Source organism: Lissotriton helveticus, chromosome 10 (genome assembly GCF_964261635.1).
Source record: "Lissotriton helveticus chromosome 10, aLisHel1.1, whole genome shotgun sequence".
NCBI lineage: Eukaryota > Metazoa > Chordata > Amphibia > Caudata > Salamandridae > Lissotriton > Lissotriton helveticus.
In genome coordinates this window covers 489,768,948-489,787,014 of record NC_136071.1, presented here as the reverse complement: position 1 = coordinate 489,787,014, position 18,067 = coordinate 489,768,948, and the positions used below count along the sequence as shown (strand labels likewise).

Below are 18,067 nucleotides of genomic sequence, written 5' to 3'. Positions count from 1 at the left end.
CATCATGACTCTGCTTTTCTTTTGTAATCAGTAACCATAAATGAAATACCACGAATCCAAGGAATGTATTGCTCAAGGCTGAATATTAGGTATAAGAAGAGAAGCCTGACTTTGTGAAAGTGTGCAGTCTCCTGAATATACTTGTATCGTACTTCTAGGACCCTGTCACCTTGGTTGCAGCCAATAAACTAATCTTTGACTTCACCTGGAAGACTCTGAAGTTTCTGTAGGTCTGACTCAGGAGAACCCGAGGTCTCTGGTGTGTTGATCCCCTGGCACCGCTGGGTTACCGGTTCTGTACCGGTTCTTAAAAACCCAGTACCTCAGTGTTCAAAGCAGTTCAGGCTTCTAGTCAGCTGTCGACAAGGAAATCATATTCCCATCACTGGATACGATTTTCAAACTTGGTGTCACAGCAAGGGGATACAGGTTGTGCCTTGAAACCCTTTCTCAGGTCCCATCTCAGTAACTTAAAAAATGGACTGTTAGCTAGAACCCTAAAAGAGTTAGGACTTGGGATTTCACGGAACCTGTGAGGTAACTAGCAGGTTGGGAGGCACTGTTTTTTAGACTTTAAAGTTATTTATTTTGTAGAATGCACCCAAGAAGTTGTCGTAACCACAGTGGATTTACGTTTTTTCACTGAGTGATTAAATGGTGGTCATTATGGAACTTTAAAATGAAAACTCTGGATTGGTCTTCTCCAAAGCTGTTACTGATGTGTTTGGTGCAATAATATTTATTGTTAGGTCTGCTATATATCATATTGTTCTCAGAGGTATTAATGTACAGTCCAGGTTCAGTTACTTCACAAGATTTTGTCCTTATTCCAGCAGTGCAGAGTGATCTGGAAGAAGGTCTGTAGCTGTTAAATATGCAATTCGTTTGATTTATTTGTCCCATGGTTAGTGATTTCAGAAATAGGATAATCTGTCATTTCTGGTTCTGCAAGCATCATTGTTAATTCTGTTATTGTCACCTCAAGCAGATGCCTTTGGAAAACCTAAGCGATGCTAGTGGATGAAGGGTTTATACCGAGCTGATCAAGAAGAACTGTAAGAAAGGAAAGCTCTGTCTCAGATCCAGCACACATCACAAAGTACTGTAAGAAACGAGATTAATCAGTGTAATGAAGATTACTGGTATGTAATCTAGACATTCTATGTAAGGCGATTCCTCCTTCCCTCACATGACAAACTTTTCACAGAGATAATGTTTGAGATGTAATCGGTTTTCATCAGTGTCCATTCCTGGGATCTCTGTCACTCTCTGAGCCTTCTTCTGTGACTGGACATAATTTCAGGAGCATGTGTGTGGGACCTGAACCTGTTTCAAGCTCAGGATTTAGAGCACATGCCACAGGGTCACAAGACAGGAATTCCAGAAAGTTGTCACTTACTCTCAGTCAGCGGGATAGAGATGACCACACCGTTTCCTGTGCCCACCCATAGGCGGTTTCCAGCAATGAGGAGTGCTGTGATTCGCACAAATGAGAAGCCCAGCTTTCCAGTGCCTATCAAACAGAAAAAACAATGTACAATCAGAACTACTCACACCTGTCAGAAGCCAAGTACACAAACAGGTTTAATAAAAAAGCACCTGAAAAGTTATTTTTGTGGAAAGAGCAACACTTATGGCTATGGAAAAAAGGAAGAAGCGTGTAACCATGCATAGAAAATAAGGACCTGATTGATATTTTGATGGATGGCCCGTCATTCCCCCATGAAGACGGAGTAAATTACTCAATCCCTATGGAGGATGAATAAACAACTGCCAAGCAGGCGGTTATTTGCACTGGCAGGAACCACCATCACAGCAGTTCCTGTCAATGCAGATCGCTATTTGGCACAAGGTTACGTCCGAATGACTCAGCCCTGCGCCAACATTTTTCTTTATTTATTTTCAAAAAGAAAATCCTGAAGCCGGATTTTCTTCTTGAAAATAAAAAAATAATGCTCCCCTTCACCACTGGAGTCATCTGCTACAGAGAGGAGGACCATTATTTGCTGTCCCGCATCACCAGGGTTTGCCTGGCGGTGACGGACAGTAAAAAAATAGCTATATGTTCACCCATTCTGATTGTATGGGTGGACATATAGCCATTTCTCCGAAGGGCCTCACTCCATCGGGCTGAGAATGAGGTTTGGCTATGACGGTGTAGTCACTGCCATTGCCAAACCTGAAGCCTGCCTGAATATAAATTTGGTGGGTGGGCCATTCAGTTGGCTCTATATATATGCATTGCAATGGAGTATACATACAGTCAACATATAAATCAGGTCCTAAGTAATCAACAACTGAGGCATAGCACGATTTTACCTTGGTGAATGAGCAAAGCTTGCTCAACAGAAAAGTAAAGAGAGGGGCATTTTGGAGGACCCAGAAAAGCCTAACTGGGGAATCAGAAATGTGTCAGAAGTAAAGAAGTCCAAGGACACTGAAATTACATATGGAAGAGAAGAAGAATGAGAAGGTACCTTTCATGTACATAAAGTAAGGTAGAGAGCCATGGAGTGGAACAACTAAAGAGAGGCCTCACACTGGAACAAGTGAGGCCTCGGAAGGGAAGAGCTACGCTGAGGGAGAGACTTGTAAGTTTGAAAGTCATTACATACTGAGAGAAGCAGTTCCACTCTGGCTTTGCTGGACCTTTATCTGTTCTGTGGTTTTCTACCACTTGGCCCAACAATTTGTGAGTCCTGAGTAGGTGCTCCATGTTTTTGCTGACATTTTCTGCTGGGACAGACATACTGCTAATGTGGACCCCAATCATAGTGGAAGGTGGCTACCTCTCAAGCTGACATGAGTGTAGTAGAAACAAGTAGGTAGAAAGTTAATGAAGACATAAACTCACCTGATTACAAAACTGTGTGGATATTTGGCAAGGCTTCTGCTTTGGTTGCTCTGGTTTCCTGCCAATGCTCTCAAAACTGTATAAATACTGACAGTGAGTAGTTGTACTTTACCAGGACTTCTGAAAGATATTCTGGGCACAGCCTCAGGATATATTTATTAGAGACAGCACTGATTTACCCGTGTTCATCCTCAAGGCCAAAAATAATTCTACAATTCTAACACTAGAACATCCCTGCTGTTGTAGACTGTCCTAGAACAAATGAAAACTATAATCTGAGTGCAAGGACCAGAGTTAGCACCTTATCATAATGCACAGATCAAGGTTCTGCTGATGGAACCATGTCTAAAGGTGTGAGCTGCCCAGGAAGCATGTGGACCTTGCAGTCAAACTTGTCAGAACCAAACAATGAGCCGAAGGTTGAGGACCTGCAAAGAGCATTCTAGGGCTAGTGTGGTGAGCATCCTTCATAGACAAACAGTCGTGTACCATCCTTGGAGTAGTGGCAGCATGTAGTTGCCACTTTCAAACCTTAACCTAAACCTCATTAGATACATAACATTTTCTGATTCACTGGAAGCTATAGTTGGAACCTAGAACTACATCTCAATTTCCCTCTTCAAAATGGTGAGTCTCCAGATCTAGATGTAGTCCCCGATCCTGAGGATGCTCCCAACCAACCTAAACTGTTAGTTGAAACTGGCTATTTTTGAAATATGTTTCCTCAAAAGTGTGATGCCCCCTTTCCCCGGTGAATGCTCTAACATCACTAATCCTAGTGCTGAGCTGTGACTGTAAGAGAAGTTCATCCCTCATCTAAGCCGCTGCTAAACTGTGTCCTATTTGGTTACTGACTACCAGACTACTTACAGTCCCCTTAACTGAACAGAGCTTTTGTGAGTGGGCCAATGAACTCTCTAAAACATTACCATTGCTTTGCGCAGGAATCATGTTCATTTTAGGTGCTCTTTGTTTAGTCACATGGTTTTTGACTACTCTCCTGGGTTCTCCATCATGTTGGTTCTAAGTTACTGAATTTTTCTGCCTTGCAAATTTGTGAAACTTGGGCAGAGGGCAAATATATATTTGGTCTGGAACCTCCACGCCATAGCCCCTATAGATTTAATGCAGTATGCAGAGCCTCTAATAAATCAGAGTGATTGCAGTCTATTGACGACATCCAAACCTCTCGCCCATAGGACATCTCTGGCTGTAGAGTCCCGTGTTATATAGATTGCAGGAACCTGCTGCATAAGCACTTTTTTGTTGATTGGGGCTGTTATTTCACCCCCAACTGTGCTAAAATGGTCGGGTGTTCGCATTAATCTTGAATTTAATTTACATGCTTCCTATCTGTGAATGAAAAGTATATTATGTTTCAAAGATATAGCTCTAACTTGACAAAAAGCTTATTGAGTGTAATATTAGGGTTATATAATATCTAAGTAGTAAACCCTCTATCTCCTAATGAAATAAACCTATAATGCTCTCCCTTGCAATCAGTGGACAGTCAAGTGTACAGCTTGCCAATACAACTGCAACAGTAGGTGTGCTTGATTTGTAAATGAATGCGTGCTAGTGCTCAGAAGCCTGTGCCCAGCGCTATCAACTGTCAGCGTGCCGAATAACAAGGCTGTGTAGTCTTGAATCCACCCAGGACTCATTAATCAACCTCTAGACACTCCCGGCCCTTTTATCTCACTTTTGTGGGTCCAGTGGTCTCCCTTTGTGACAGTTTACCATAATTCTCCTCCTCTTTATTTCCTCGTGTGCTTTCCCTCTCTGGAAATATCAGAAGAAGAAAAATAAGTGCTGGTCCCCGAAAAGGAGTGCCTGTGCCCCCACCGGCAACTACGGCTCAAATTAAGCACTGAACAATAGTCTTGGGATACCAGTGGTAAACAATAGGACCACCACACACATCTGGACCCAAAGAAAAGGCATCTCAAGACCTCAGTTGGAATGAAGTAAAGTGAGAGGTGTCCCACTTCGGAAGAACTCAATGGAGTGAGGCCTTACAGGGGAAAGGTAAATAGAGACACTCATCCCAGAAGAGGCACTAAATAGATACATGCCCCAGAGGGAAGAAGTAAGTTCACATAGAGGCCTCACAGGGAAAAGATTAAATAGAATGAGAATACACAAAGAAAGGGAGTATTAAATAAGAGGTTAGAGCTGCACAACCAAAAAATCACCAGTTGTCCACAATCAATGGGTCTAAGAAGTATAGATATGTTATCATCTTCACTTCTTGAATCTTTGATAAACCAATGACAATATAGTGATGGTGTATAAGGTAATTGAAACAAATGTTTGCTTGTGATTCAAAGAATGATTTAGAGTGCCCAGTCAACATGTGTTTTAATTTTGCAAGACTCAGGTTTTATGTTTTTAAAACAATTTTATATAGCGCGAACTAGACCTAAGACTTCGGGTATCTTACTGCTTTACATGAGCACCAGTTTCGTTACAGATGGATACATTCATTTTTGTTTGGCACGGGGAGATTAAGTGACCTGCCCAGAATGACAGGATGTTAAGCCTCGTTGCCGAGACTCGAACCTGGGGCCATATTATCAAGCAAGGGTGATACATTATCGCCGCTTTTATCGGCAGGAAACTGTGAATTCCCATAGAAGCCCAGGTTAACACCAGAACCTGGGCTTCTATGGGAATTCACAAGGGCATATTATCAAGCCCATTATCGCCGCTTTAGCGGCAGTTTCCTGCCGATAAAAGCGGCGATAATGTATCGCCCTTGCTTGATAATATGGCCCCTGGTTCCCCAGCTTCGAAGTCGACTGCTCCAGCCATAAGACTACATCCTCTCCCCTCTTGTGTATGATATGTGCTCAATGGAGGAATAGTGGTACCAATAACTGGATAACATAAATTGAGTTACTAGTATCGGACATTTACTACAGACAAACTGTCAAAAAATAGAATGTGTACAATAAATTAGAATTACTGTACTCAGGTGCAATATATATTGGCTAAAAATGAAATTCATGCTGTAATATACAGTGAGGAGTTATCAATTCTGGGATGCCTCATGTGGCACAGATAAGTAAAAGCAAATGAGTGAATTTAGTAAGGTGTTAGAAAGGAAAACAGACAACAGAGAGTCACCCACAGAGGAAAGAGGAGGTTGAGCGAGTCAATAGCTAAAAAAAACACTATTATCTATTCCACTGTTGCTTCCATAAGGGTCATTTCTTTTTACAAAATCTTTATTGAATTGTTTTCTCCACCATTGTAATATAATGTACAGGTTCAATAGCACATGACAAGAACCATCAAATGCACCTAGAGGATCAATGGATGCATGTACTATATGCCAGGTGATATCTGTGGAAGCCCTGGGTATGTACATTACTCGCATGTGACATTCTGCTGTTAGTTACGCTAATGAATGCGTCTCTCAGCATTACCCTGATTACCTCAGTGGGGACTGGCGGCCAGCCATCGATGAGTCCGGCTAAGCCTAGTATTCCCTCCAAGGAGCCCGAGATCCTACATAGTCCTTTCTCCCTTATCAACTCAGGCACATGTCGCACTGTCCTCCATCCCCCTAGCCAGCTATTCACATAAGTTATGAAGGGTCCCCATGTTTTCTCGAAACAGTGTATTTTGTCCTTCAATATGGCCTGTAGTTTTTCCATGGAATCTATATGCCATATTTTTGACCAACAGAGCCCCAAGGGTGATGGGGACTCCGCCTGCCATAAATGGGCAAGTGCTACTCTCTGCCGATAACAAGTCAATATACATTTTTCCTATGGGAGTATGTAGCGGATATATCCTGCCCACCCCATGATGACCTACAAGTATAACCATCATATGTAAAGGCAAGACTAGCTCGGTCATTTCCTTCATTGGAGCATTAGTTCTGCCCCATAAGGTTTTACTTATAGACATGCCCACCAGACATGAAGCAAAAAGTTCCACATGTGACACTCCCTCCAAAACAAGCCTTAGCCCACAAACATACCATCAAGTTAGGTCTTTATATTCATTTACTTTACACTGGGTACAAACTGAAATTTCATACATCCAATGCCAATCTTCCACCTTTCCTCTGATAAAGCACATGACTGCTCTTCCTTCCACCTACGTGACACGCCTATGGGGGAGGGACAGGAGGGGGATAGTTAGGGGGATGGTTCGAGGGTAGGAGGCAGTTTGGGGACCTGAGGCTGCATTTGCCGCTGTTGCAGCAGGACCTGACTGCAAGAACTGATACAGAGCCGGCTAGCAGCGGGGTGTACCTCAAACTCCAACTGAACTGTTGCCTTGTGGTTAATGTACTGCTCTACTTTTGTTCCAAGTAACTTGTTGCTCAACTGTACGATTGACCGGGGCGAGATACCATGGCCTATATTCTTTGTATGAAACTCAATAAAGTCTGTTTAAAAAAAATGACTGCTCTTCCTTCCATCTACACCTGGAACTGTGGCAGATTGGTGTGGAAACTATGCCTGGTGTTCTATATAAGCATGATGTGCTCAACTGCAAAGAAGCTCATGATAGAATGGTCTCAACTTGTGTTAACTTCCTCCCTCCTCCGCTTGTCCCATGTCACTGCCCATCCAGTGCAAGGCCTATAGTGGCTTATAGTTATCCCTGGGCTGATTCTGAAAGAGTTTCTCACATTCTGTCTTTCATTGTAGTTCTTGTCCAATAGATACATTCAAGAGGCAAAAGAGAGGTAGCACTAAACATTTTACAAAGAGGAGGGAGGCAGAACTTCTGTTTTTGCCTTGACTGTCACCCACATATCTCTATGTGGCATGCTTCATCATCAAGTTCTCACCAGGTACATGTTTCTGGTAATGGGTGGGCTCAACCCCGCTTGTAGGGGTATCACTTAATTTGATTGTCTGCTAGTTTTGGACAAGGGGAACTGAAGAGAGAAAGGGACTCAAGGACCACCCTTCTTGAAAAGTTCTAAAAAGATTCTGGGTTCATTATGGACGATCAAGCCTCTAGGTGCTGAGTTTGACCTGAGATGTTAAGTCAGAATTACCCTGTGATGGAGATTGTCTTAATTTGATTTGTCTTCAACTCGGTCAAAGTTTCCCAATCCTCTGACTTCACCATCGATTGGAATGTGCTAACATCATTCCTTAGTGGGGGCCCAGTTAGAACAAAATCTACCTCTAATTCAAATAATAAAATTATTCATTCCTAATCACTGCAGTATTTGGATGGTCTGATGAAAGCTGGAAAACCTTTTTGGCAATACCAGCTGAAACATGTTGACCGCGGGGCAGGGAGTTCATAAATCCCTCTCATGCACCCCTGTGCATGTTTTTAACTATGCCAAGGCTGCTGCTCATAATTAAAAATTAATTCTGCAACCTTAGGAATTTTTAAAACCACTATCTCTTTTCAAGTCCCCTTGTCTAAAATTTGCAGACTACCAATTTAAGTGCACCCCTAGAAGTGGGGTGGAGCCCACCCAGTACTAGAAAGATGTACCGGTTGCGGTCTGAATGATGAAGCATGCCACATTTTCTGTGTGCTAAGAGCAGCTCTATTAAAAAAACATGAATCATTCACTCCCAGCCGGAATTCTAAGTTAATGTGAGGGGAGTCAAGCGGGATGGATGGGTGGTTGCTTTCTTCTGTCTAAACAAGCCTTGCCAATGAGTCAGGTGTTTGTCCATAGTATATGGGAGGTCTTAGGAATTAGACCTAAGATGTGTGGCAGCCATAGCAAGTGGCTGACTCCTCAACAACTAGCCATGATTTTGTTCTGCCAGGACACTTCCACTCAAGTGCCTCTCAAAGCTGTGCAGCCACAAAATAGCGTGGTATAACTGGGAATCCCACGCCATCCTAGCACTGTTTCCTGAAGGGGGTTCATCTTGCAACCCTAGGCTTCTTGTTCCACCCCACAAACTGAAGAAGACGAGATTGCATTCTTGGCAAATCATACAGGGGGGGGTATGAACCATTTACACCAAATGGGGAAGAAAATGAATTTTAATGCTATTGATACAGCTAAACCAGGATACGTACAGTTTGCCCCATCTCTACAGATCTTTGATGAGTGTCCAACAAGGTTGGAACATTGCTAAAAAAAAAGGGCAGAACAATCACTGAGAAATCTGAAGATATTGTAGCAACCCATCCATATACTGGAAACCGTTGCTTACTAGATACGGGTGTACAGTATGGGTAGGGTCGTCAAATCCCATTCCTGATGATTTGAAATAGTTAATCTTTAAATCTTGCCGCTTCAGAAAAAAGCTCTCTTTGCAAACAACGCTAGTACAGAGATAGCTGGAGCCAATAGAATGTCATCCTCAAAGAGGACAACCTTGTATGTTGCAGACTTGGTGAGAAATCCCTCAATTAACTGGTTATCATTTATTCTTCGTATCAGTGGCTCAATCAGAAGAGCAGAGACAAAACAAAAAATAAGGGCCCCCTACCTCATGCCCCTATTAAGGGGGGTTCGCAGTGATAATTCATATCAATTCTGATGTAGGCACTCGGCTGGTTAGAACTAGCTAAGATATAAGAAGTCATGGTCGGGCCTATGGCTGTTTTAGCCAAGATCTTGGAAACAAAGCACAAATCCACCCTAATAGAAAATGTTCTGCAAATCAGATGAGAGAGGTTGCCTTGCTATTATATGGATTAAATTTGCTGTTTTAAGTGTGTTGGCACATGCCTACCATTCCAGCATGAACCTGGCCTGAAGTGAGTCGTCCAAATCAGATGTAATCTATTGACTAGAATCCTGGTAAAAAACCTTTGCTTCATTGTTAAGAAGAGCGATAGGGCAGTAGGAACCACATAGTGTAGGGTCTTTTCCTGTTTTTTGGAGGACCGTGATGGTTGACTCCATCATTGTATCTGTAACCCTCATCATCAGGCCTGTATGGTAATGGTTATAGAGATTTGCCACAGGATCAGTCAAGGCATTTTGGAAAGCTGTATCAAAGGCAATTAAGACCTGACCGGACCGGAGGCGCATACCCTGCGCCGCCGCTGGAGAGGGCAAATATATGCTACAGGCTACTCGGCTTACGCGCGTGGGGCTCTCATATGGATTCGCCCTGGGGTCCCCTTTGCTATGACGCATAGCAACATAGACGAGGAGGGTAGATATGTGCTACTTCAGGGCAACCTAGACGGCCAACACATAGCCCTGGCGTCTATATACGCTCCCAACATCGACCATGGGCGCTTTCTCACACACTTGTCGTCAGCACTTGCAGCATGGCCAGGAGTGCCGCTCCTACTGGGAGGCGACTATAATTGTGTCCTGGATGTGGTGTTAGATAGGTCCACCCCTCCTTTAGCAAATGCGACGATACACGGTACGTCGCGCACATTTGCTAAATGGGCAGCGCAGTGGGATCTCGCTGACGCTTGGCGCTGCCGCAATCCCATCACACGGACTTACTCATTCTATTCCGGTGCCCTCAACAGGTTCATGCTGACCAGCGATCTCTTGCCATTAGTCACAGACTCCCAGTACCTGGGTCGCACTCATTCGGACCACAATCCACACACACTAGACTTCGCCTGGGAGCGCCCGCACCCACCGATACCCACGTGGCGCCTCCAGCCTGATGTACTGTTAGATGCTCCCTTCCGGGAACTGCTCTCGAACCGTGTCTTACAGTACTTTGAAGACACCACTGATACTGCATCCACCCCACAGGTTGAATGGGATGCATTCAAAGTGGTTGTGAGGGGCCGCTGTCTGGGAGCACAGGCGGGATTACGATGCCAGGTAGATAGGGACCTGACACAAATAGAGACGGAACTACTGTCCGGCGAACGGAAGGCGGTGGAGGGAGACGACTCGACCTTACTAGATGCGCGCGGAAGGCACGCGCTGCTCCTTGACAGGCTGAAGAACTTGAACTATGCAGCACACTCGGCGCGAATGCATCACGCTGGAGATAAAGCTGGCAAACTTCTGACCTGGCTAATCAGAAAGGACACCCAAACACTGCCAGTGATGTCGATCCGCACGGCGCAGGGAGATGTGGTCTACACCCAGAGGGCTATCCATGAGGCATTTTCGAACCACTACAGGGCCTTGTACTGTTCCCGCTTGAGGGTGACTGCAGCAGAGATCGCTGAGTACTTATCAGGCCTCCCGTTGCAGACGATCACTAATGCACAGTGTGAGGAACTGGGAGTGCCGCTCACTGCGGAAGAACTCCGGTCTGTAATATTCTCTCTTTCGAATGGCAAGTCCCCCGGGCCCGATGGCCTGCCGGCGGAGTTTTATAAGGCGTACTCCACAATTCTCATCCCCGAATTGCTGCGGGTGTACGCGGCGGCGATACAGGACGCAGCTCTTCCTTTGTCCCTGAACGAGGCCAATGTGATCTCCCTGCTGAAACCTGACATGGATGCATTGAACATGGGGTCTTACCGGCCACTTCACCCTCCTTAACACAGATTACAAGGTCCTGGCATCTGTGCTGGCCCAGAGATTGGCACCTTTGGTCCCTACATTGGTGCACGCAGACCAGAACGGATTTGTTCCTACCCGCAACACGTCTTACAACATTAGACGGCTCTTTCGAGTGCAGAGTCTGGCAGTGTCCCGGTGGCCACACTCGGGGTGTGTGATTCTTGATCTTGAAAAGGCGTTCGACTCGGTGGAGTGGCCCTACCTAGCGCTGGTGCTGGAAAAGTTTGGACTGGGTGCGGCTTACCTCCGAATGGTGGAACTCCTCTACTCTGCTCCTGTAGTGCGGGTTCGAACAAACTGGCTCTTCTCGGACCCGATTCGTGTCAGCAGGGGCACGAGACAAGGGTGTCCTCTCTCCCCACTGATATTTGCGCTCATGATGGAACCGCTGGCGACACTACTACGTTCCTCTGGCGAGACTTGGGGGATCCGATTGATGGACGGGATGCACTCAGTATCGCTATATGCCGATGACTTATTACTCTATGTCAGGGACCTGACCTGTTTCCCCCGCGCACTAACAGACATATTCAGAACCTTCGGTAAAATGTCGGGGTTGCGCGTCAATTGGGCGAAGTCGGGGGTGTACTCTTTTGCGGCGGACACCCCTGAGAGTGATGTCACGGTCATGGGCGAGCGACTTATATGGTACCCCACAGTATTCCGTTATTTGGGGATCCGTGTCTACCGCGAACCCGCGGACCTACTGGACGGCAATCTCACAAGGGCGATTTCCTCGCTCACAGCGCAAGTTTCCTTCTGGAACACTCTTCCGCTGAATGTGCCCAGCCGTATAGCTCTGGCGAAGGCGATCGCTTTGCCTAGGCTACTGTATTACTATGCAAATCTACCGGTCTATGTGCCAGTTCGCACCTTTCGCGAGCTAGACACTATGCACAGGCGTTTGATTTGGAACAAAGGCCGTTCCAGAGTGGCGTGGAGAACCCTTTATGCTGCGACCGAGAGTGGTGGGCTGTCGGTCCCGAACCACGAGCTATATTACCTGGCTGCACAACTGCAGTGGGTAGCTTACTGGCTGAGCGGGCGTAATCTGAGTGACACGGCCACTACAGAGACTATCATGTCGGTCTCCCAGATACATGCACTGTTTCATCCCTTGGCTAGGTCGCATGTTCAGAACCAACTCCACCTTTAGGTGGCGAGAAAGTGCTTCATCAGAGGCCTGAAGCTTACTGCAGCGGTAAAGCCATACGTGCCCAACCTACCATTACTAGGTACGCCCTGGGGACCAGGGATACTCACGGCACCTTTGCTGGAAAGCTGGGGAGCGGCTGATTTAGAAAGCTTAGGAGACCTATTTGCGGAAGGTGCACTGCTCCCTTTCGAGACACTAGCAGACAACACAGGGTTACCGGCGGGGCAATTCCTGACTCACGCAAAACTAATACACACATTGACGAGGGCTTGGGGACCACTGGCGGAGGAACCACCGATACACCTGCTTATCCAATACTTGCATGTGATGGGCCACGGCTCTCATCTCGTACATTGGATTGCTCAAGCGTTGCACACACACACACAATTCTCCCCTCAACGCCTACGAGACAAATGGACGGCTGATAGAGGGCGGGACTGGACTGACAAAGAGTGGGCGAGAGTGCTAGCTGGATCGCTACATGTACCGCGCAATGCACGCTTCAAGATTATACAGTACTATGTGATCCACCGAGCATATCTATCCCCGGACAAAATTAATCGGTACTTTGGACTCACTGCGACAGCATGCCCTAAATGTGGACTTGTGGACGCACAGTTTTTGCATGTCCTTTGGTCCTGCGCTTTGCTGCAGCCTTACTGGACTGCAGTGTCGTCTGCCTTGGCGAAAGCGACAGGGGGCACCTTACCACATACTTGGGAAGCTTGTCTGTTGGGGTTATTTAGAAGAACGAAACAGACGAAGGTACAAGCGAGATTCTGGGATCTGGGGCTGATTACGGCAAAACGTCTCATTACTAGGTGTTGGAAGCATAATGTGCCCCCCCAAACGGTGCAGTGGCGTCGCTCGCTGGATAATTTGGCAAGAGCTGAGAGTGTGGCATTGCACCGAGAGGAGACGGCAGGGCTCAGGATGTATCCTATTGCACTGGAATGGGATGGTATCCTGACGGCCTATCACCAGGTGTGTTTGCAGAATGGGATTACGTAAACATTCACCCCATACTATCCAGTGCCACTACTAGTGTTACTCTCGCACCCGCCCCCCCCCCCTCCCTGGCTACCCCCCTCCCCCCCTCCACCCCCCCCCTCCTGCCACAACATTTCCCACATGCCCTACTGTACATGTGAAGACTACCAAGATCACCATGTTCCCGCCGACACGTCACACTTAGTTGCACTCCTTTCAGCATCACAAGCTCCACACATACGCACATGATCACAGTTGGGCGCCGCCTGGTTAATGGTTTCCTATATGTCTAGGATTGTTCCTTATGGTTGATAGTTTTCTACTGCAATTTTGAATGTACAATATCTTGGCAATGTGAACAACTGCCCTATTTCTCCAGTCATGGTGTACCTTGAGTGCTGTATGGAATACGACTAGGCTATGCAGCAACTATACAGAGGTTCTTTACATCAACGCTGGGCACTGCCACTACTGAACATTAATGAATCATGCATATGCTGGAGCTATATGAACCTTCCATGCTGTTTACCCGTACACCTGTTAGGTTGGCTCCTTGCTACCATGCCTCCGCGAGGGTGTGGTGAGCCGCGAAGCCTGGGACTTACTGTCTTATGTAACAGCGCCGTTTATTCGATATGGCTGCATATGTGTAATACTGTACGATGACAAAATGCAATAAATATATTCAAACAAAAAAAATCAAAGGCAATTAAGAAGCCATCAAGGCCCGGGGCCTTGTTCCGACACATATGGGAAATTAGTTAATCCACTGCAATAAGTGTTTTCTGGGGTAACAGTAAGAGGCATAGAACACTCTCAAGCAACATATTGTCTGTCGGGTTCATCACTTGGCCCTGATAAAGGGTAAGATAGTAATCATTAAATGTTTGTAGTGTTTTTTGTCTCAAGCTCAGCTCGATCCTTTCACTATTGCAAATTGTTTGGCAGTGGTTATGGGTTTGGGATGCTCGCAAATTATAGGCCAATAACCTATTGCTATCATACTTTTGGGCTGTGTACAGCATCTTTCTAGCTCTTTTTCTATTCAGAATATGTTCTATTATGCCCCTTGCTTTGGCTACAGCTCTATATGTACTGAGCAAGGTATTCAATTTGTATAGATATTCTAGTCCAAGGATCTAGGCCTACAGTTCTTGCTTCTGGTCCCTGTTACTCTTTCGATTAGTCAACACTTGGCAAATTAGTTCATTTTAGCTGCAGCTGATACTGTTCCCAACTGGAGCTCACCCATCTCATGTTTTTGTTGATAATGGCGCAATGTTTTGGCTATTGAGTTTCTTAGGGTGATATCCCTGAATGCTATTTCATTAAGACTCCAGGGTTTTGGGGTTTAGGATGTTGGGAGCCCCAGTGTCATTGTAACCGGCATACTGTCGGAAAACACTCTTGTACCCATTAATGAATCCGATATAATGGCAAACGTTTGTCTGTTCACCAGGACAATAACCAAACCCTGGAGTATGCCTTGTGTACCCTACAATAAAATTAGTAGTCCTCATTTGGGTGTAGCTTTTGCCAAGCATCTATCAGGCCTAAGGAATCAATCCTATTCACCACTTCTTCAAGCTCACCAGTAGTCACAGACCTGTTTCCTTTTCTTATTGGGCCCATAAAGAGCAAGTTACTTTCTTTCTTTTTAGCCAGCGCTTAGCAGGTCTCAATGTAGACGACTACCCACAGCAACGGCGTGCTTTCCTACACTGCTTTGCCTTTCTTTGCTACAGAAAATCCCACAAAGAGCTGATGTCCACCTCATGGTCTCTTAGAATACTGCTGATGGAGTCACTCCTCCCCTTTCGCTGGGTGAGGGGAAGCATAGAAGTTTGGGTAAGTGATAGATTGCCAAATGTGAAACGGGATGACGACTTTTGGCAAAAAGGCCACCCAGGTTGACAACACCAGCTTGCCTGGGGAAAAAAGGTGGTGAAGAATGGCTGCCATGACAGAGCTTAGAGTTTATTCACGTGATGAGCTGAAGTGACTGCAATGAGACAGACTGTTTTGGGAGTGAGAAGATGAAGCAAATAGCCATGCATGGGTTTGAATAGGTTTACATAAGGAAAGCCAGAACGGAATTAAGATTCCACTGAGGCAGCACAAATGGTTTGGAAGGGATATGTGGCCCCAACCTTTAATTAAATGTATCACAACAGGTGATTTAAAAAGCACAGCGGGTCCGGCAAATGTAAAAAGCCCAAATGGGCTGTCAAATAACCCTTGGTTTTTGGTTTTGTGCCAACTGCAAGAACTTGTTGGGTTAATGGCAAAACAAACAGTAAGACATCTGACAGCTTGTCTTGAGATAGGTTTGTGTTATGGACTTCACTTCAGGCCACAAATTAATCCCAGCACCAAGCATAGATGAACTTTGTAAAAGGATGCCTGGATGCAAGGATGACATCCACCACCCCAGGTGGCAGATCAAACATGTAGATCACAGAGGTTCAACTGCAGAATCTGGCGCTGCCTCGTCTACAGAAAATCCTCCCTCAAAGAGGACAAATGATGATGTCTTGAAGTTCCCGGTACAACACTCTCTTTGCTCAAGCCAGAGCCCCTAGGATGACTTTGGCATGGTGGTTCCTGATCTTCTTCAGAACTCTGGGCAGGAAAATCAGTGGTGTAAAAATGTGCATGAGTCACATGCCCCACTCTAGCCTAAATGCATCTCCTAGAAAGAGCGTTTTTGGGCACTACAACACGCGAAAGCCTTGACATTACATGGTTTTGATGGTGATAAAAAAATGTAGCCAGGGCTCTTTCAACTGTTGGAATATGTCCTGCACTATCTTGGAATGCAACAGCTATTTGTGACCCACCAAGCGTCAGAGGCTGAGCTTGACCACCCTGGTGTTTAGGGATCCCACCAAGTGGTTCACATTCAGGGAAATGCCCTGACCCTCCAGTCAATTCTAGAGGTGCAGCATCTCCTGGCACAGGGCCCCACACCACCCGTGTATTGCAGTACCACATGCTGGTGGTGTTGTCCATGAGAACCTCCTCCTGCCATCCATCAAAGGAAGGTCTGAAGGCCTTCAAGGCGAGGAGGATGGGCTGCAGCTCCAATACATTTATGTGCGGCTGGGTTTCCACTGGAGACCAATGTCTTCTGATTGTCGGCTCTTCCAGATGACCTGCCCAGCAGGGGCACATCCATCACCACTGTCAGCTCGGAGTGGCGGGGGCAGAAGAGTGATCTTCCGCTTGTCAGATTGTGGTCTAGCAGCCACCACAGCAGAACTTGTGCAGTCTCCTCTGGAATCTGGATGACATTCCCCAGGTGTCCTACTGAGAATTCAGATCCCACTGCAGACCCTCCATATGCCACCCTGTGCAGTGGACAAAGCAGGATGCATGAGGCCAACAGGCCAAGAAGGCACAGAGCTGCTCTTACCAAGATCCAGGACCAAAGCTGAAATGTCGGGATCATTGCCTGAATGTCCTGGACTTGTTTAGAGGATGTAAAGACCCTAAAGTGCACTTTGTCCAGAAGAGCTCCTATAAAAGGGAGTCTCTGTGAAGGAGTCGTGTGTCTGGGGCTCGTTGTTCACGAACTGCAAAGATGTCCCAAAGTTCACTGGCGTATAAAGGTGGTCTACGATGGACTATGGCAAGCCCATCTCTGATGGCTAGTCGTTGAGGTAGGGAAAAACTGGAATTCCCACTGTAATCACTCTTGTGAAGACCCAATAGGCTCTGGTAATGCCATAGAGGAACATGGAAATCAGGGCTTCTTTAAATGGATGTAGGGGCTCAGATGAGGCTGGCCCAGGATGAAAAACCTCGGTAAGGATATTTGTCTTGTTTTTCAACTGAAGGCATCTGTAGGATAGCGACCTCAGAACTGATCACTACAGGAAATGATGTGCTCTCCTCTGTTAGAGCTCCAAGGGGCAAAACCAACCTTGCATTAGGGGCGGTATCTAGGCAACTGATCTTCTATAAGGCCATCTAAATGTCATCATACTGTTTCGGTACATCACCCATATCATCATTATCAGGTTGATCACAGCCTGAGTCAAAAAGGTGATGAAACCTCCAAGAAAGGCCTTGTGGAAGAGAAAGTGATTCAGAGGTTACAGGGACTGGGTGCGCTGAGTTGGAGTCAAGTGTTACAGCAAACCGAACTGCCAGGCCAGGTCCTCCCTGGACTGGAAAGAAGCATCCTGGGACCGGTTTCAGGGTATGTCACCCTTCTTCAGCCAGGCTAACTTGAATGCAGTGGCCTGGCAGTTCGGTCTGGACTGTTCCCATGAGGCACAGGGTCAAGACTGATTTGCATATGGCTGGGTCCAAACTGAGGTGGCGTAGTGGGCAAAAGAACAATGTAATTAACCCAGATCTTTTGACTGGGGGAGAATGTTTGCATTGTCAGCATTCCGTCCATCATTTGTTTGCTGTAACACTTTTCGCCCTAAGTGGGGTGGGTATGCCCAGACGTGGGACCCTTGCTCACTGTGCCACTGGATTCAAGCTAGCCTGGCTAAAGAAGGGTGACATACCCTGAAACCGGCCCAAGGATGCTTGTTTCCGGTCCAGGGAGTACCTGGCCTGGCAGTTCAGTCTGGACTGTTCCCATGAGGCACAGGGTCAAGAC

General features: G+C 46.1%; 1 protein-coding gene across 1 annotated transcript in view; it reads right to left on the bottom strand.

The window, feature by feature from the left end:
* The window catches only part of MAPK8IP3 (mitogen-activated protein kinase 8 interacting protein 3), a 683,833-nt gene that overhangs the window by 117,351 nt on the left and 548,415 nt on the right, over positions 1 to 18,067 (bottom strand). The window contains exon 26 of the mRNA XM_078662972.1: positions 1,400 to 1,513. Coding sequence (XP_078519098.1) covers positions 1,400 to 1,513 — 114 coding nt within the window. The remainder of the gene's footprint in view (positions 1 to 1,399; positions 1,514 to 18,067) is intronic.